General features: G+C 39.8%; 1 protein-coding gene across 5 annotated transcripts; it reads left to right on the forward strand.

Moving 5' to 3' along the window:
• The first annotated feature begins 1,374 nt into the window (after nt 1–1,374).
• Nucleotides 1,375–17,063, forward strand: VEZF1 (vascular endothelial zinc finger 1). Of its 5 annotated transcripts, none has more exons than XM_037880290.2 (7): nt 1,375–1,543; nt 7,546–8,351; nt 9,005–9,068; nt 10,093–10,276; nt 11,940–12,077; nt 14,366–14,410; nt 14,727–17,063. In XM_037880290.2, exons 1-7 carry the CDS (start codon nt 1,511–1,513, stop codon nt 15,152–15,154), a joined length of 1,698 nt encoding a protein of 565 aa, XP_037736218.1. In that variant the 5' UTR covers nt 1,375–1,510; the 3' UTR covers nt 15,155–17,063. The 5 variants fall into 5 exon arrangements, with proteins under 5 accessions (XP_037736218.1, XP_037736220.1, XP_037736221.1 ...); XM_037880292.2 differs by having other exon boundaries at nt 1,376–1,543; nt 7,546–8,264; XM_037880293.2 differs by having other exon boundaries at nt 1,377–1,543; nt 7,546–8,243.
• Nucleotides 17,064–20,353: the final 3,290 nt, after the last annotated feature.

The raw sequence follows: 20,353 nt of genomic DNA on the forward strand, positions 1-20,353 counted from the left end.
CTTTGCAAAGGTGTGGTCATCCTAAGAAAATGCTTGGGGTGGAAGTTGGGAAGAAAAGGGGGGGACTAGGAATGGAAATATAGAACCCTTGCAGTCATGATGTAGATTGCAGCAGCTGTAGAGGAAAAAGTTAAAGGGGGATTTCAAGCCATCCCCAGTGGCTGTACCTATGCAGCTACATGAAAAATGCATGTTGGAGTTTGTTTGAGCAACACAACCCACAATGTTCTATTAATGGCACCATAGCATACATGTGTGTGTCAGATGATAACCAACTGAATGATAATTGCAGAAATACCGACCCAAGACTGTGAGTTTGAGGTGGGACTTTATGATGCTAACAACACAAAATAAGAGATGGCCCTTGAAATAAGCCACAGGTGGCCCCAGTAGATAAGAGGGTGCATTGGGTGATGGAGTGAAGCTGAACTAAAAGTGTAGCACTTTTAAAAAATTATTTTGTCCAGGTCTAAAATGGAAACCGACAGGATACTGCATCAACATGCCAGTTTGGATGTTGTTAGAGGGGAAAACACACATAACTTTTGGTGTCGTCCCCCTTTGACATATTTATTATTGTATGCAGGTTTCACATGGAAACAGGTACACCTTGCACAATTTCCGTGAGATGTCCTGGGTGCCATCATTTGGGATAAAATTGGCAGCCGCTTTGCCTACGGTTGTATATGCGCCCCCCCCTCCTCTTTCCCCTCCCCGCTGCTTCTCTATTTCAGAGGGGTCTTACTTAAGAGTTAAAACATTTTTTTTAAGATGCTGACATCATGCCTGGGAAGCGCGTGCTGCAGAATCTCCACCTGCTGGTGCAGGTGCTGCATGGAGGAGGAGGTTCTTCCCCCCCCCCCCCAAAAAAAAAAAACAAAAAAACTTTTACATTTTCCTAATTAATGATGGATATTTTTATTGTTTCCCTCCGATCTATTTCTGATAGCAGGGGGCAGGGTTGGTTTTTTTGAGGGGGGGAGAGGACGGGATGCTCCTTCCCCCTCCCCAGTCCCCCTCCCCATATACTGGGGGGGGGGGGGCAGGAGGTGACCAGCCCTGGACACTCTCCTCTCTCTCCTCCATCTTCTCTCCCGAGCTCAGCTTCCCCAGCCTGGGACGGTCCCATTGGTAGGGCCACGGGGGGGACGGGCCAGGCTCGGGCCGCTATTCGGCTGCGGGAAGCGGCTGGAAGCGGCGTCCCCCCCACGCCCTCCTCCCAGACGCCCGCGTGCCGCGCCGGGTGGACGCACCCCCGCGAGCTGCGGGGCGCCCGCTGCTCTCTGCAGGGCCGGGGCTGGCGGCGCTCCCCGCGCGAACCCCCCCCCCCGCGCCCGCAGTGGTGCGGCCCGGAGGTTAGCGGAAGCGGCCGCTCGGCGCTGCCATGTTGAGCTGCCGCCGCCGCCGCTTTGTTGTCGGCTCCATGTAGCAGGGGCCCGGGGGAGGGAGGGGGGATCGAGCCGGAGCCGCCGCCGCAGACCAGGCCGCGAAGGCCCCGGGAGTCCCCGCCATGGAGGCCAACTGGACCGCGTTCCTCTTTCAGGTGAGGCCGCGGGGAGGCCGGACCTCCCCCCTCCCCCCGCCCTTCCCTCACCGGCCGGGGCCACTCCGTCCCCGGGCAGCGGCCGCCGCGCAGCGCGCGGTTTCCAGCTAGGCCCGCGGGCTGTCAGTCAGCGCGGCCGCCCGGCCTCCTTCTCCCCCTCCCCCCACCCAGGCCGGCGCGGGAGGGGGGAGCCGCGCGGGGGAGAGGGGATCCCGCGTTGTAGCGCTGTGCTGAGCCGGCTATAGCGCGCCGCGCTAAGCCGCCTGCCTCCGCTCCTTGCAGCGGCTGGGGATTCATATGGGGGGGGCTTCTTTTTTTTTCTGGTCAAAAAAAATTATTGCCCTCCCAATTTTTATTTTTTATTTTTTTTTTTTTGTAAAAATGTTTTGCCGGTTTTTTGTTTTTTTTTTACTCTTTTTACTGCAAATAATAACAATCATTGTGGGGTTCCCGCCCCGAAACCCCCCCCCCACCTAGATGCAGCAAACACTGTGCGTGTGAGAGAATAAATTAATTCCTCTTGAAACAGCCGGCCTCGGTGACTGACGAGGGATGTTGTCCTAATTTAAAATAGGATTTAAGTTAAAATAGGGAGCGAGAGATGGATTTTTTCCCTAAGAACTGAGTACTGAAAAGAATAGCACGAAAAACCACAGAAGGCGAGAATAATCCCTCCAGTTGCAAACTGAGTCACTGTTTTTGTCTGTATTCAAGACGGACCTAATGCTCAAAAATACAATACAAAGTTTGTTTAATACTCAAAAAGGAAACTGTAAAATACTGAAAAACTCTCTTGCCCTCGTGTTTGTGAACTATAACCTGGATCCTTTGCTCACTGGCTTGTTCTCTAAAACCTTCTGCCACTTTGTAGCTTGAAAATGTGAAATATGTAATTGCAACCCCCCCCCCCGCCCCTGGAAAAAAAAAAAGCCACACATATCACCTTGTGCAAAGAGGATTATTTTACCTTGAAAATTACAAGCATGGACCCCTTACTTACTCCTTGTCCTGGCTGGCTTTTTGAAAACAACAAAAACATGACATTTGATTGAAAACCTGAATGGAATGAATAAATCTGTAAAGAGAATGCAATGTTTCTTTTTAAAGGAAAAATAATAGTCTTGCAAGTACTAGGAGATGAGTCACTCACTTGGGTGCTCTGCCTCTGAAAACACGCTTAGAAGAATGTTCTCTTAGAAAACAAATCTAACAGTCTGAGCTAGTGCAAATTCAAACTGTATATACAAACTCTTATTTCATGTTAAATCTTTTTGTATTCATTTGTACAACAGGTATGAAACTATAAGTTCCTTATAAGTGCCAGCGATGACACACACAGTTTGGATAAGGATTTATAATTTTTCTCACTCTAGTGGGCAGTGATTTGAACATAAACTTCTTAATAAAGTTTCCTCATTCTAGGGCCACCTCCCTTTCTTGAGTTAGCAGTTATTCTGTCTCCCCTCAATATACGGTGCTCCCCCTTTAAATATATTTTCAAGAACAACTATTCTTAGAGTGGGGTCTTACAGTTATTTTATGGCTCTGTCTTTTCACAGATATTAAGCATCGGTAATTCAGTTGCTTCATTGTGGGGTTTTTGTTTTGTTTTTAAGTGCATTGTACTTTCAAATACTGACGTCAAACTTTTTAGTTTGGTTTTGGGGTAGGTATTTCTTCACTTGATTAAGGATTCAGCAGTTTACCTTCTCAAAAATATAATTAATGGTGCATAACTAGTAAGCATCTTTGTGAAGATGTGACATGGAAATTCCCTCCTCTTCCATCCTTCCAGATAATAAAGCTTTAAAACCTTGTAATGACTATTCAGTAGCTTTCGAGTCATTTTGATAAAACAAATGCTTTACAATACTGTTTATCCTAATGTACCTAAACATAGTAGTGATTGGGGAAGTTATAAGTAGTATCTTCTTGTTACTGCCTCATCCCACCCCGTCCCACCAAAACAAGAACAAATCATTAGCAGGCTCATAATTTAAAATCCATTTCGCAAAGCCTCACCTTTATTTTTGTTTGGTAACTGTTAAATATAAAATACTGTGCTGATAGTATACAGATGCAATGTTTACTTCACATGATTTTCAATTGTGACATCTGTAGAGGAATTTTTTAAAATAATTAAAGGGAATATTTAAAACCCTGTGTGGATAACTGTAATTCTCAGCCAGTTGACTTTGGGGAAATGATTAAACGTCTTAATTTTAGTTTTAATGGCAATTAAATGTATACAGTGAATTTTTATCCTCCTTTCCTAATAAAGAGATTGATCATGTTTAGGTGTTACCTTGATTAACTTTACCTTTTCAAATATAGATTATACTGAATAAGCAACTTCTGTTCATTTTTTTTTTTATTAGTGTTCTAGCACATGCATATTTTGAAAACCACTTTGTACCTGCCTGGAAAGTGAAAGTTGTATCTGTTAACGTTAGGAGAAATCATCCATCAAACAGGGCATTCAAGATATGACTCACTGATGCTAATTTACTGTTCTGACATGAAGGCTCCAGTGCAAAAATCTCTTAGCCTCTGGCACTGGAAGTTCACAATGCCACATCCTACCACTCTGGGTCATGAAATACGGTTTTTATTTTGTTTGCTATCCTCCTGGAATGAAAGTTTGCTTAGTGAGAGAAATACTGTATTTTGCATGGAAGACTTTTTCTAGGCAATCAAAACATCACAAATGTTGACTTGACATTAATGCTAAGTCAAGTAAAACGGTGCCCTACAAGTGATTAAAAATTATTTGCAAAAGGCAGGCAGCAGGTGCTGTTTCATTCTGTGCATTCCCTCCTCTAACAGCAAGGGAAAAATACAGCCTGATCCCTCTTTAGAAAACTCTAATATAGAGGATCCTTGGAAACTGAGGAATGCTGCTTGTTGCAGACAGGTTTTGTTAAAAAGGCAATATTGGTAATAACGGTGGAGTATCTGAGAGCCAAGGTAAGCAGCCTTATATAAGAGATGGTTTCATAGCAGACAGCCTTATGAATACATTGTTTCGTGTCAGACGTTTATATTGGTACAACAGAAATAATTGTTTTACCTTGCAGTGCTAATGGTTCTTTAAGGCTTAAAAATGTCCTTAAACTGCATAAGTTTGAACCTTGTCCAAAGGATTTGGACTCCCTATTATCCGATCTGCTAGCTCTCCCTTTGAAATTGTATATCTTGAGCTATCTTAGGATATTAACCACTTGTACTCTGTGTGAAAACACATTTACTATTGCCTGACTGGAAAACGCTCTGAACAGAAAGCTCTAATTAAGTGCATGAAATGTTCTTGAACTCGTGTTTTATATTGTACCCATTTTGGCATCTGTATGTATTACACATCAGCAAGCGTCAGTTTATAAAACAGGAGAAAGTAAAACAATACAAAATATCACTTAGGTCATGCAAAAGCTTGATGGGAGAAAAGAGCCTTATGCTGTGCTCTAAGTCAGTGACTGTCAACCTTTCCAGACTACTGTACCCCTTTCAGGAGTCTGATTTGTTTTGCATACCCCCAAGTTTCACCTCCGTTAAAAACTACTTGCTTACAAAATCAGACATAAAAATACAGAAGTGTCACAGCACACTATTACTGAAAAATTGCTGACTTTCTCATTTTTACCATTAATTATAAAATAAATAAATTGGAATATAAATATTGTATTTGCAGTTCAGTGTGTAGCATATAGAGCAGCATAAACAAGACGTTGTCTTAATGAAATTTGAGTCCGAACTGACTTCACTAGTGCTTTTTATGTAGCCTGTTGTAAAACTAGGCAAATATCTGGATGTGTTGATGTATCCCTGGAAGACTTCTGTGTACCCCCAGGGGTATGTGTACCCCTGGTTGAGAAGCAGTGCTCTAAGTTAGCAAACTCAGGCTCTGAGGGAGTTCCACACTTGCACCATTTGCCAAGAATGCCCTTTTTTCCATCTTCAAGAATACGTGTTTAGGGTTTGTTAACTGAGGTACCTTGGTATGTCCACGCTTAGCCTGGTAACACTCAACATATTTGTTGCATCCAAAGTTTCTGAATAGACCTAAAAAGTACAGAGAGGTGGACCAGTCACCCTAACTGCTTGTAGTAATCAAAGCAAGTAATGCCATGGACTTTCACACGGAACAGCTTGACCTAAACTGTGAACAAGTCTCCCACCAAATAGTATGGGAGTGTTGCAGAGTGGGCATTCTCATCCATGTGGGCTAAGACTTGTGCGCACTTTCAACCCATTTTCAAAGAACATCATTATTGTCTGAATCTTCAGGATTGGTGAATATGGGAAGACAAAGTGAGTACATGAGCACCCTGAATGAATGAATGGAGTGTTGCATGGAAGTCTTAAAACCCCTACTTAGATGTACTTAATATTGTAGTCATTGCTTCTGGTTATTCATGTGCTGTAGAGGCAAAAGAAGGAAGGCTTGGATGCCACCAAAATAGAAAGTCACAGATTGCTTCTGTAAATAGTAAAGTCTTCAGAGGGCTTTAAGCAATTGGCTATTGGCTAAAGCTGAAAGGATCTGAATTTGAATATGCTTAATAATGGTACAGATCCTGATTAAAAATTAAAGCTGACAGTCCTGTAGGCTCCAAATCATTACCTAGTTTTACTCAACCTGCAAAGTCCCAAATGTGGGAAGTCCATATAAAATGAGGTACATATCACTTAATAAAGGAAAGCACAGAGGAGTAATCTTGGAAAGATGTGGCATTAATAGAAATAAAAGTTTCAGTAAGATCAGTTTCATGCCACAGGCCTGTTCTGTTGCACTGCTGTAACTAAATTGATTTTATAACTGATCTAGTTATACTGGTGCAAAGCCCTACTATAGATACCCTTAAACTGGTTTAAATCATGTTTATAATTATTCAGCTTAATGTTACTTTAAGCTAAATAATATTAAGCATGGTTTAAACCAGTTTGAGTGTCTTTAGTAGGGCTTTGCACCAGTTTAACTAGATCAGTTTTAAATCAATTTAGTTACAGCAGTTGTTCAATATAGACACCACACACCATCTCTGCTACCAGCCTCAGGTAGGAGAGGGTATTGGTAAGTAGAGGGCTGTTCATTGTGGTGTGATAGCCAAGATTTTTCTAGTACTGCTCTCACAGATGCAGCAGTCCAGGTTTGTCAGCATTTGTCAGTTAAATTATTTTTTTAAAGAATAACTGTTGTATTCTGTTGTAAGTCTGTGCTCCAGAACTCACAAGATTGCTACTAGTGCTTATTGACTAGCCCCCCTCCCTTTTGTGAAAGAGTTGGTGATAAAGAGAAAAGAAACGTGTCTTTATTCTCATCAGTTTCCATAAGCAAAGAGCACCTTAGAGCATCTTAGTCATTGTGTTAGTGCCCTGGGAGACTATTTAAATATATAACTCTAAATCTAGAGTTAAACAGTTCTTGAAACAAGTTATTTAAATGTGGTTCCAGCACTGACAAAGTAGTGCAAAGAGAGAGAATCAAGTAAGATGCCTCGTTTCTTCCTGGTTCACTGTGGCTACAGTTTAATTTTTACAGGATTTTTAAATGTAACCATCCACCAGGCTGGTAACACTTGTCTGGCACATTGGTCAACCCCTTCGGTATATCCATAATCTGCCGTCACAGATCTGGTGTATTCTCCATATGATCACTTTTATGTAGGGAGTGTCATTGAGATAGAAATCAAGCAATATGTTAAAAGGCCTGACGAATACCTGGTCATTTGCCATAAGAAATGTTGCCCTCAGGATATGTAACAATTGTTTCATGTGATTGCATTTTCCTACACTGCAGAGTCTGTGCACAACACATGGATTTAAATGTAAGTGGTTTATCCAATCAGGAAATCATTGTAGTGAGATATTATATAATTTCTTGCACTGGTTAGTTCAGTGACTTTTTGGTCTAAGATTTGCTTTCCTTTGCCTGTAAATGTTTTCAGCATGTCAAAGTGAGTGCCCACCAACAGAAATTCTGAAGTGTGAATGTTTGATTTTAGGCACATGAAGCCTCACATCACCAACAGCAGGCAGCACAGAACAGTTTGCTGCCCCTCCTGAGCTCTGCTGTTGAGCCACCTGATCAGAAGCCGATTCTACCCTTACCAATAACCCAGAAACCTCAGCCTGCACCAGAAACATTAAAGGATGCTATTGTTGGGATTAAAAAGGAAAAACCTAAAACCTCCTTTGTATGCACCTACTGCAGCAAAGCTTTCAGGGACAGCTACCATTTGAGGCGCCATGAGTCCTGCCACACAGGGATAAAGTTAGTGTCACGGCCAAAGAAAACTCCCACCACAATGGTGCCCCTAATCTCAACTATTGCTGGCGACAACAGCCGAACTTCATTGGTTTCAACTATCGCGGGCATCCTGTCAACGGTCACTACATCTTCCTCTGCCACCAACCCCAGCAGTAGTGCTGGTGCAACAGCCATGGCTGTGACTCAGACGGTGAAGAAGCCCAGCAAGCCTGTTAAGAAGAACCATGCTTGTGAGATGTGCGGAAAAGCCTTCCGGGATGTGTACCACCTCAACCGGCATAAGCTATCCCACTCAGATGAAAAACCTTTTGAATGTCCAATTTGTAATCAGCGCTTCAAGAGGAAGGACCGCATGACCTATCATGTGAGGTCTCATGAAGGTGGCATCACCAAACCATACACCTGTGGTGTTTGTGGAAAAGGCTTCTCGAGGTACCATGTAGAAAATCCCAGGCGAGCTCAAGTATTGGCTTTTCGTAATCAAGAAGGGTTAAACTATCATAGCAAGGGGCTAGGAGAACCAGACATCTTAGAAGATTGGTGAGGGGATAAAGAGCCTTGTTTACTTAGGGTGTGGGTCTCAATCTAAGATGATTTGATCATGACTAAAAGCTGTCACTGTTTTATGGTTATTCAATGTTCTGAAATGACCTGATGGCCTCAATCCAGGTCACATGGAAAGGTGTCCACATCGCCGTTGGTGCTAACTGGACTCCTTGTTAGCAATCTTTGTAGGGGTCAAAGATTGGGGCATGGAGACTGATCTGTCGTCTTGCCTTTAATGTAACTCCTTTCAGATTGAGGTTCATTGGCAGAGCAGTGTGGGGGAGCTTGCATTGCTGCTGGCTGTGCTGTATCTGTTCTGTGAATAGAGCGAACGTCAATCTCTAGGACTGTTAATGCAACTCCTTTTTACAAGTAGTAAAAATTCACTAACTGTAGCACTTCCTGGTGTATAATAGACACATGGCTGAGTTTTAAACTTTGCTGGCTGGGTCCTAGTGTAACCATTTTGCATTATTCTAGCAGCGGGTTGTTTTATAGGTAAGGGGAGTCTTTTTTTTTTTTTTTTTTTTTTTTTGAAGGGAGGTGGGCTGAAAATGGCAATCAATGCAATGTTCAGTGCTGCTAGCCTAAGAATCATTGCTGTCTATTTGTAACGGTACATGTTCTGTACCTCTGTTCTTTCACAGGCCTGATCACTTAAGCTGTCATGTCAAACACGTTCACTCGACAGAGAGACCCTTCAAATGCCAAGTAAGGGTTAACATGATTTATCAACAGCATAAGTTTAATTGTACAGTTAGTCAATGTCAACTGAGTATTCCACCAAGGACTGTGTTGATTTACATGGTTCCCTTGAATGCAAGGTTTGGAATATGGCTCTGTCCACACTGCTTGTAGTTACTTAGTGTTGTAGTTATGATCCCAGTGTAGAAGCAGCTTAAGAGGATGATGTGCCTACCATTTGTAAGATTAGAGGCTTATTTGCTCCTTGAAGAATGTTCCCAAAACCCTATAGTTCAAGTCAAGTTTGCCTTTAAAAACAGTGTGGCTAAATCCTCAAATTGACATTGATTGCTGAAGCAATGTGTAGGATTTGTTTAGCAATTTTTATAGGTAAAGGCAGTTATGAAAATAGAGTATTTTGCTTGAAATCGAAAGCAAATTGTCATGGTGAAAGTAAGCTGAAGATTAAAAATGAGGCAGAATTTGACTAGTGTTGAACAATCAACTATTCTATGGTTTCGCTTGGAATCATCCATGCACGTTCCAACCTGTCTCTAGTGACTCATCATATTATAAGTAAATGCTTTGAATTAAAAGAATAGCTCTAAAGAAATGCTTTGTCTTCCCTTTCCTGATTTTGGATTGGAACTAAACTGTAGTAAAAAATAATCATAACCAGAACTATACAGTGAAGCCTGTATAAGAGACCACCCTTGTCTACTGTAGGTATTTGTAAACCATCTATCACTTAGGTATGCAAGACAATCTTCTATTTTAAGAAATTGCTCCAAAGTAGGCCCAGTAGTATAGAGTATTCTTCTGTTCCACACTTATCAGAAGACCATTTCCGTTAAGCAATTAGATTATGTTCCGTCTCTTAAGTGGTGGCTTGAAATAGGCTTCACTGTAAATCCATGTAAAATCAAAAGGTTTGTCAACATGCCTAAGGTACAGTAGCACCTAGAAAATAAATATACTTTTAAATGGGCCACATGGTCCCCAGTGGAATAAGATGGTCTACACTTAAAAAATGCTGTTGTCCTTCATGTAGACGTGCACTGCTGCCTTTGCCACCAAAGACAGACTGCGGACACACATGGTGCGCCATGAAGGAAAGGTATCGTGTAATATCTGTGGTAAACTTCTGAGTGCAGCGTATATCACCAGCCACTTAAAGACACATGGGCAGAGCCAAAGTATCAACTGTAATACCTGTAAACAAGGCATCAGTAAAAGTAGGTGAACATTTTAAAAACACTTCAGTAAATGTGTGTTCTAAACATTTTGCAACATAAGTTGCCTTTGACTTTCTTAAAATGTAAAATACACCTGTGACTCAGTTTAGATGTTTGCACCTATCAGAAAATAGATCTTTGAAAATGGATTCTTCGTGAAAGGCTTCAGATCAACAAATCGGGGTATGTGGAACTGATCTGGAACTAGGAGTATTGTCTTAGCTCTTAGAGAAATGCCCTGAAGTGAGAGAGAATAGTTCTTCACTTTTAAGTATGAAGATCCTAATATCTTTGTCTTTCAACTTATGAGTACAATTGGATACATCCTGACCTATTTCCTTAACTGCAAAATAAAAAAAAAAGGGGGGGGGAGAATAGTGTCCAGGATTTTAAATTAGTAACAGAATGTGTGTAGATTTTAAAATGACACATTTGCCTTTTATAGCAAAATATTTGAAAACTTGGCAAGTCTTACGTTCAGGATTTTGAGCTTGATCTAAAGCTCAGTGAAGCCAAAGACTCCCACTGATTTCCATGAGCTTTGGATCAAGGCTGTCGGTGTTTTTTCCTTGAAGCATTGGACAAAACAAGCACTTAAAGCAAGGCATTTTCCTGCATTGCCTGATGCGTTTTGGGGATTGGTGGTGGTTGGCCTGTGCTGTACAGGAGGTCAGACTAGACGATTGTAATTCTGGCGTTAAAATCTGAATATCCTCAGCAGAAATGCTGAATCCTGAACTTTGGAGTGGCAAGTAAATGAAGGAGAGACTGGCTTTCTCTCTCAAAAGTATTTGAAACTTAAATCTACACGTCATGTTGGTGATGTAGACTCCTTTGAAAATCCCAGCCTAAAGGAGTTGAGTGTCTAACCCCTCCCTCTAGGTTCTTTTGAAAATTCCATCCTTAAAACCTTCAAACAGTGTTTTGGCTTTTAGTTCATATTTAATGTGTTCTTTTATTCCCAGAAGTTTGAGGTCAGTTAGAATATCTAGTAAGCTTGACAAATATTTACTGAATTGGATGTGGAAAATAAAATTAAAATGTGAATTATTTTTGAAGTAGGGGTTGTTGGAGTCCTTGTTCCCACAGTACCAACTACTCTGCCTTTCATTATCAGTTCAGTGACCCTAAACAGCTCGCAGGAGGTATTATGGGACTCACAAAAGGCAGAGATGAAAGTGGCAGGAGCAGCTATGTGGCCAGAGAGTAAATAGCTATTTTCTGATGTGAAGGTGAACTAAAAATGTTTTTAATTTTGATTTCAAGAAGGGGTGAGAGGTGTCTTTTTAAGTAATTATTGCTGTGTTCTAACATAACTTGACTCAGCTGCCTCCTTGAGTTCTGGGGAAATCTGATCTGTATGAGTACCATAGAAGCCATTCCATTTTAAAGTCCTGTATTTTATTCTCTTTGTTTATCATCCTTGAGATGTCACTCACTGTGAAAGAGAAATCAGGCAGCTCATAGCTTGCACTTCTCTAGATCTTAGAGAGGTAATTCTACTGAAATACAGCACTAATTAAATGTTTTTAAACACTCCTATCTTTCTCTTTTCAAGATTCTGAACATGTTTTTAATTTAAACAAAAGCCTTCATCCTTTCAGTAGAAAGGAGCATACATTTCCAAGGTGAATTTGTGTGTGTTTTTACTTGACTGGCGTAGCATGCATGAGTGAGGAGACCAGCAACCAGAAGCAGCAGCAGCAGCAGCAACAACAACAACAACACGTAACAAACTGGCCTGGAAAGCAGGTAGAGACACTGAGATTATGGGAAGAGGCAGTCAAAGCAAGGAAGAAAGGTAAAACAAAATAACGTAATCTGTTATCTTAATTTACTTGGTTTTTTAAACTCTAGTCTATTTTACAAAAAGAAAGTGTTAGAGAGAATGTGAAATGGCAGAAATTGACACATGAAAATTAATTCTTGGTCATAAAAAGAGAGGCTAAAAAAAACTGTGATAACCTTACGTAACATTCACTTCTCAAATGAACTTCTTTACTATTTATCTTCAATCAGATTCTGCCCTTGAATGTGCACGCAAGCCTCCTTTTGCGGTTAATGGGAGCTGTGCCTATGCTCAAAGGCAGAGTTTGGCCTTTGATTTGTGTGTGATTTCTGGACCTTCTTTAAAACATCACCAGTTGTTAGATCTCACACATACGATTTTTGTGTAGACATCAGTTTCCGTTTAAACAGTTTTCATATCCCTGTTCTTTCCCATTTTATTTCATTCACTTGTACCCATCGCATAACTGTATTTGTCCACAGTCTGGTGAAATTCATACTTTTTCTTCCATTGCTTGGTGTCATTCTTCTAATTTCAAAATTAACTAGATTACAGTCACTATTGCCAAGATACTGCTCACCTCTACCTATCCTATTGTATTCAAAGTTGAATAGTGCCCTTTTCTTGTTCATTATGCCTGTTGCGTAAGGAATAGATTGCTTCAGTTTAGCATCTCATTTGGAGTCTAGTTTGAAATCTCCCGTTACCTCTAGTTTATTCTTTTCACAACCCTTTGGTTTCTAATTTCTGTCATGTGGCTCCCTCTGATTAAATGTATTCCTGCTGTCCATTTATTCCTTTTAATTAACTCTTAATTTTGAACCATAAATATTCTCCACCCATCTTTCCCATCAAGCTTCTCACAATTCCTCCGTATTCTATTAGTTATTCTAGTACCCATTTTCTGTACAAGGCAGCTCGCTCTGTTTCTGATTCCTGCTGCCACAAAGATTTTTCTTATTCAATGATAGAAACAGCCTAACCTTTTTTTCTTATAAACCGTGATAACTGAAAAGTATTAGGGTTTATCTGGTTAGTACCCAAATGCTATGAGGATGGAAGACCTAGGAAAACCAAAGTGAGGCTTGTTCTGCTCATTCTCTTCTATGTCTTGTTTCTGCTTCCTTCTTTCTTACCATATGTATCAGTCGAAGTGCTTTTAACAAAAACAACTATATTAAAAAGAGGGAAGGTGGGGGTGAGGGGAGGGTGGGTGGGGGCGAGGGCCACTATGGTGGGGGTGGGGAAAGTATTGTGCCAAGTTTTTCAATAAGAGTCAAACTGAAACTGTTCAGTGAAACCTGTGGTGCCCGAAGAGCACCCCTGATATCTGGGGAGAGGATGGGAGGGTGTTATAGCTAAAGAAATCACTCTGTTTGGAAGATGAAACTAGACCAGTCAGTTCCATTCTTGTTCATGGTCCTTTTCATGCTGGTTCTCATGCATTAGCACCACATGTTGTGTTGGTTTTGCAATACCACAGGGGAATTTTTAAATTCAACAGTTTATTTAATTTCAGATATTTGTTGTTATAATTGTTTTAAATCCCCCCCCCACACGCTTCTTTTTTTTTTTGTCTCCACACCTGATTATTGACCCTGAACAGTCAACAGTGAACCTCAAATGGGGCTAATGCTGCTGTAAAAGAAAACACGCTCTTAATACATTTGAATAGCCTGTATGGCAAGGGTGGACTCTTGGCTCTTTAGTTTACCTCTTGAAATATGGATATAGACTGACCTAGGTGTCCTACTCTACAAATGTGACACAAGACACATTTTTAAAAATGCCATAACATTGACACGGAATATATTTTTTCGGTTTCTTTAGCAGTCATCCCTTTCTTTTATCCGCGTCCAACAACCCGCTTCTGTTTTTGGAGCGTTGTTCTATGGCTAACCAGCAGGTGGTGCTGATATCTAGTGGAGTCATCTGCCTCTTCCATGGAGCCTGGCTGTATCTTCTCCACAAAGTGTCCAGCCCTTGCTAGACCCGACTGGGAACAGCCCCAGGATCCTCCATCTCAGTGCAGGGTCCTCTTGGTTCTTGCCTGTTCAGCCATAGTCTCTATTGCAAAACAAAGTAAAATATTGGTGTGGAATTGTAGTTAATGTAAAAGCTGAGGAGATAATGGGGGTTATAAGATCTACTGACTGGGTATACTTGAAAATTGCTAAGATAAACTTACCACGATCAGTGGAATAATTTAGCAGAAATAATTAAGACTGAAATAAGCAGGTAAACATTGAAATTAGCTTTGCTTATCAGTCCCTAATAATGACTTTTTAAAACCTTCACAGAATGTCAATTCACCTTTGAGAAGGCTATAGAGTACGTACCATTCGGTATGTACACTCTCTTCTCTACTTATAATGTTCCTCTTGAGAGGATTTTTCTGATTGTACAAATACTGTTTTTGTGAACATCAAAACCCTCTTTATAAGACAACCTCGCTTGACTTCTCAGGAAAGAATTTTGAATTCAAATGAGCTGCATGAAAGTTATATTTATTGTAGGCTGTAGAATGTTAACAGTTAACTTACTAATATTTTCTAAAGAAAATTATTCCAGAACTTGTTCTTGTTCTTTTGTTTTTTTTAAAATCTTGTCCATGTTTTTTTATGTGTTAAAACTTTTTGTCTTTTTATGTCTCATTTTTAGAAGCTGCTAACTTGTGCCAAACCTCCACTGCTGCTACTACGCCTGTGACTCTTACTACTCCATTCAATATAACGTCCTCTGTGGCTTCTGGGACTATCACAAACCCAGTCACAGTGGCAGCTGCAATGAGCATGAGAAGTCCAGTAAATGTATCAAGTGCAGTTAATATATCCAGTCCGATGAACCTAGGGCATCCTGTAACTATAACAAGTCCATTATCCATGACCTCTCCATTAACGCTCACAACACCGGTAAATTTACCTACCCCAGTAACTGCTCCAGTGAATATAGCGCATCCAGTCACTATAACGTCTCCTATGAATCTCCCAACACCAATGACGTTAGCAGGTCCATTAAATATAGCAATGAGACCAGTAGAGAGCATGCCTTTCCTGCCTCAAGCCTTGCCCACGTCTCCTCCTTGGTAAAGAATCTCTAAACAGTATTAAAGGGGATTAAAACTGAATCCTTACCAGCAGGTTTTTTTAGTTATTAATAATAATAATAATAATAATAATAATGTTAATAATAATATAATAATAAAGTCAAACTAAATAACTGGGTTAACGTGCACCAGTTAAAAACCCTAATAGCATCTTTCCCTGTTGATTTGGCTCATTGTGTTCAAACTAGTTTGTAATTTATCACTTTCTTTAAAGCAAGTTTTACCATTAGCTGATGATGATGATGTTGAAATAGGACAGGTGGTTACTTGCCACCGGTAAAAACCAGTCATTAAAAATCAGCATTACTGTTTTATCCGAGAAATTATAAACTAGGAAATGATTTTAATCCAAACACTAGCAAAGACCCCTCCATATGCTTGACAGGGTGGATGGCTAATTTTAACTTGCCAGTTCTAAATCCACTGATTCAGAGCTAGTGTAGTAACTTTGTCTGTGTTAATGTTTTTTTATGAGTAAATGCATTACAATGTTATTTTTTTAATGCATTTTGGAGAAAATATGCATTTTACCTTTGGGAATATGGTAATTTCAGGCAGCATTCCCTATGGGAAAGGTGATACCAGCTCTGATATGCAAAGCATATGATAACTTATCATTCTAACTTCAACATATAATAGGGATTGTGACCTGATATTTGGAGATGTAAATATTACCCAACATATTACCCTAAGGAAAGGTAGCATTCTAGTCAACTTTTTTTTTTTTAAACTGTTAATGTTTGGTAAGAAACAGCCAATTGCTGGCAGAAGAGGAGTTGAAATGTGTGTAAACATGGTCTTTTAACAGTCAAAACCCCATGGGACTCTTATCTAGGAGCAAAAGGAATGTTTTGAATCTTTTATAAAATATTGCTTAAAGCTGGAAGACTCTGGAAGCGCTGGGGTGTGATGTATATGCCCTCTCTTTCCCCATCAGAACCTGTTGATGTTGCAGCAGGGGACAGACGTGTTAGTTGTTCACTAGAAGTTTTTGTCTTATATTAAACTGTATACAGTTTTTATTCTAACCACTAACTAGGTAGGATGCCCCTACAGGACAAGCCAAGAGCGTCTTTAATTTCTCCCGTATTTCTTAATCAAGTGTTGTGCAAATCTGTTCAACTTTGTAAATATTTTCAAACATCATTTTTACTTTATTCTTCTATTGTGTTAACACATTTCTATCAATTTGTGGTGGTTGTGGCATGACAGTCTGCGCTGTCCAGCCCAGAAGTACTCCACAGATGGTTACACATGTTAAAACTACATGTGCTTTTTATTTCTTAGACTGTTTATCTGTACATAAAGTAGAAAGCAAAATATAGGGAAACAGATATACTTTTTAGACTATCATGTCACATATTCACATTTTTAAAACTTTGTTTAAAAAAGACACCCTAAAACCAAGACTCTACATTTAAAAAAAAACAAACAAATTTAAAGAAGAGTTGAGATGTTTTTATCTTAATGAAGTTGAAAACAATGGAGATTAGTGTGTATGCATCTTACAGAATCCTAGCAGGATTGACTAGTCAAAATGGACTGCTTCCGTTGATACCCTGCCTTGTCAGTATAAGCAGCAAATACCAGACTTCTAGGTCAGGTGACAGGTATCTGTTTCATTATGCGAAATCGTTCTAGGGGCTTGGACTACATAGTAAAACAAAAAATAGAACTTAGTGTAAAATAATTTTATAAATGATCTTTTGTACTTTAGGACATCAAATTGTACAACTTTTGTATATATAAAAGCTTAGGAACTTTCTGTTTAGCAGAAAGGAAACACATTCCTACACTTTTAATGTATATGTTTGTTATAATGTCCATGTAAACATATGCCCTATGTTTGTGCCTTTTAATTAGTTTGTCTCAATAAACAAAAATGTAGAGAAGAATATGTAGCTATGACTTTGTTACCACTGTTTTTACTCCAACAGTACAAAGATCTTTGTTTTCCACAGTAGATCATTGCATGCAGACAGCTACCCGATTTAAACTGATGTGGCCAAAGTGAGGCATGTAATCAAATGCAGCCCAGCAAAATCTCTCTCCTTAGCTGCCCAATCGTGATCAAGCATTGCATGCTGGGCTATGTAGTCTCCAAGCCCTACACCTCTATTACATATGAAAGTGATATCCACTTGCACCATTTTTACAAACTAGGTACAGCCTTCTAGCACCTGGCAAGCTGCTACTGTGACTCTCAGTTGGGTGAAGTTTGGGTGTCCCTGAGCTTAAAAAATAACAGCATTAAACAATATGGAAATGTGTACTAGAAATGGTTATGAATTAAGTATATAATAAACAACTGTGAGACTTCATTGTATGTTGTCAATTAAGGTAATATTCAGAATGAATCTTTCAGTCCGCTTCTGTGCCCTGACAGTCGCATTTCAGTTCTTAGAGGAACAAACTCATTAAACACATAAAAGGAAATTCCCTATTGTGCTAGAGAATGGATGTTTCTTGAATAATTCTGAAACCACTAACCATACTGCTCCTAGCAGAAAGTACAACAGAAGAGACAAAGGGTATTGTCTTTCCCTTTTTATTTTAACTGGCTCAGCTCAAAGTTATCTGATTTACATCTAAAAGGCTGCATTAAATCATCTTCAACCTGTCTCATTCTTAATTGGGTAAATATTTTTTTTTTACTGAATACAACTTTTTCTCCTAAGGTGTGCTGCTCAGCTGTCCCTATTCCAACATTAATTTTACTTGTATGGCCATCTCACAGAATACTTCAAGCTAGTTTTGATAAATTAAAGTTAACTAATTACACTTTATATATTGCATCCTACCTTTAGATGAACTGATTTGGTTAAAGTATAGAAAGGTAACAAGGTCAGCCACTGTAAATACATGATGTACTGCGGCAAAGCCGATGGATGGCTTATGGGGCAACTTGGGCCATTTCACTGCTGATCTAACTTTATTTTAAATGACAAAGGCACAGTGGAAATTGTTAATCTGGAGCAGCCATCTAGATCTGTTCCCTTGAGTTAAAATTTCTATTCAGTTTATATTTAGACTAGTTAGGAATTGTTATTCTAAATAATGTCCTTGGGTTATCTAAGCCAATATCTTGTTTCCAAAGTAGTCAGCACTCCCGATGCCTCAGAGGAAGGTGCAAGAGCCATGCAGGAGGCAGATAGGGGATAATCTGCCTCGTGATTGTGAGAGAGTAACTAAGCCTGAAGCATGAGGTTTTTTTAATCCCTTGCAAACTCTTTCGGTGAAATCCAGGCTCCACTGAGGTCAATGTTAAAACTCCCATTGACTTCAATGGGGCCAAGATTTCACTTTATTTGCATTAAATACTGTCCTAACTGTGGATAGTCTTCTCTGTATAAACGTCCAATCCTTCTTTGAATCTTGCTAAATTTTGGTCCTTGGTGCCATCCTCTTGTTCACCTTGACAGTTTATGCCTATTAATGCAACCTGAAAGTGGTGTCACCTGAGTTCTTTCAGGGTCTGTCCCCCTGGTTCATCACCACCTATGACAGATAGATGTCATATTTTTTAGAATGAATAATACATGGATGATAGTGGCAGAGGGAACATGTTAAAGGGTGGGATTTCATAAGCACTCAGCAGTGAACTAATGGCTTCTGGCGACTAATGTCTTCAATGGAATTCTCAGAATGGCTTCTCCCAGAAATCGGATCTAATCAGTGACCTGAAAAATCATCCTCTGCATGCAAGAAGGGCTAATGCGTTACTAGGCTCACCTGTGATTTTAGAAGCTATGTTAAGTGAAAGTAAAATAAATATTTATGGCAGGGGCTATCATGGGAATCAGCTAAACCAGTATGCCTTGGGACCTGGTCCTGTTTTTCTTGTGCATTCAGAACTCCCACAGACTTCAGTGGCAGTTCTGGGTAAGCAGATAATTTAGGATTTGGCCTTTCTGTAGAACAATACCTGCTACTACGAGTAATCAGCATTTTTTTTTTTTAATAGTGTGTGGATCATCCTACATAGGTGCAAATAAGTAAACCAATCTTATACTCTAAACACATACTAAAGTCATCTTGAAGTAATTGTGGGGCAAAGATCAATGAGTTAAATCCTGCTCACTTTGAGTCACATAAGTAAAGTGAACAGCATTACCCATTGATTTCTGTTAAAAATGTGTAATTTTTGACTCATTTACTTGTACCAGTATTCTCTTCAATCAAGGGATAGTTAAGATAGAACAGGAACAATACTCTCAGTGTAGTGCTATTAATAACAAAACAAAATCTTCATCAGTGGTTTGTTACCTTACTGTAGAAATACATTATCTGTATATAATGCCATATGTTTAATATGTGCTCAGTAATAGATAAAATATTGCTCAAGAATATTATGTCTGTGCCAAAGAGCTTAAAATCCGTTGGCACCACTGGCACAAGACAGCAACCCAGCAAAATAACAGCTAGCAACAGCACTTTCTATACTTGGGATTTTTGTCTGTGATGATCTATCTTTAAGCACACCATGCTTTTCTAGAGCATTTTCCATCGCACGATCTCAAAACTCCTTTCTTGTTAATTAAGCACCGTAGCCTCACACAAACATGGGCTGATAATACCCCTTTTTACAGATGGGGAAATGGAGGCATAGAGAAGCAAGCTGACTTGCCCAAGTTCACACTGCTAAAGCTGTAAAAGAATTTGAAATAAGTAACAGTCTCAAAAGCATGAAAACCCACTAATGGAAAATAATGTGATTTGCTTTGTGTGCAAATTTTGACTTTGCAATTTAGGGGACGTTATTCCTCAAAAAATATGCTCTCTCTCTCTGCATTTCAGTTGTCAGTGCAGCATTTAGACTCTCTAAGGCCAGATGATGATGGATGGTGAAGTACAACATTTCAGGCATGGAGCAATTCTAGGAAGGGTGGCAGTTTGCTGAAAACTTGAACTGACTTCTGCATTTTCATCAACTAGTGTGTTTGCAAAGAGAGTGTGATCATTAAAGAACAGCTGAACACATCCTTAAATACTTCAGTGCCTGGAACACTCCAGTTCTAATCTTGGCTCTGGACACTTGGGGCAAGTTACTTCATCTGCCTGCACCTGTCTCCCTATCTGTAAAATGGGATTAATAATATTAGTCTTTAGGGCTGGTTAAAATTGGGAATGCTGCTCTGCAATAAATAAATATATATTTTTAATAAACTGATTTTTGAGTGAT

This window comes from Chelonia mydas, chromosome 17 (genome assembly GCF_015237465.2).
Source record: "Chelonia mydas isolate rCheMyd1 chromosome 17, rCheMyd1.pri.v2, whole genome shotgun sequence".
NCBI classification, from domain to species: domain Eukaryota; kingdom Metazoa; phylum Chordata; order Testudines; family Cheloniidae; genus Chelonia; species Chelonia mydas.

Coding starts and splice junctions, on each gene's coding strand:
- VEZF1 (XM_037880290.2), top strand. CDS start 1,511: ATGGAGGCCAACTGGACCGCGTTCCTCTTTCAG. Junction 8,352..9,004: donor CCAGACATCTTAGAAGATTG/GTGAGGGGATAA, acceptor GTTCTTTCACAG/GCCTGATCACTTAAGCTGTC. Junction 12,078..14,365: donor AGTCAAAGCAAGGAAGAAAG/GTAAAACAAAAT, acceptor AAACCTTCACAG/AATGTCAATTCACCTTTGAG.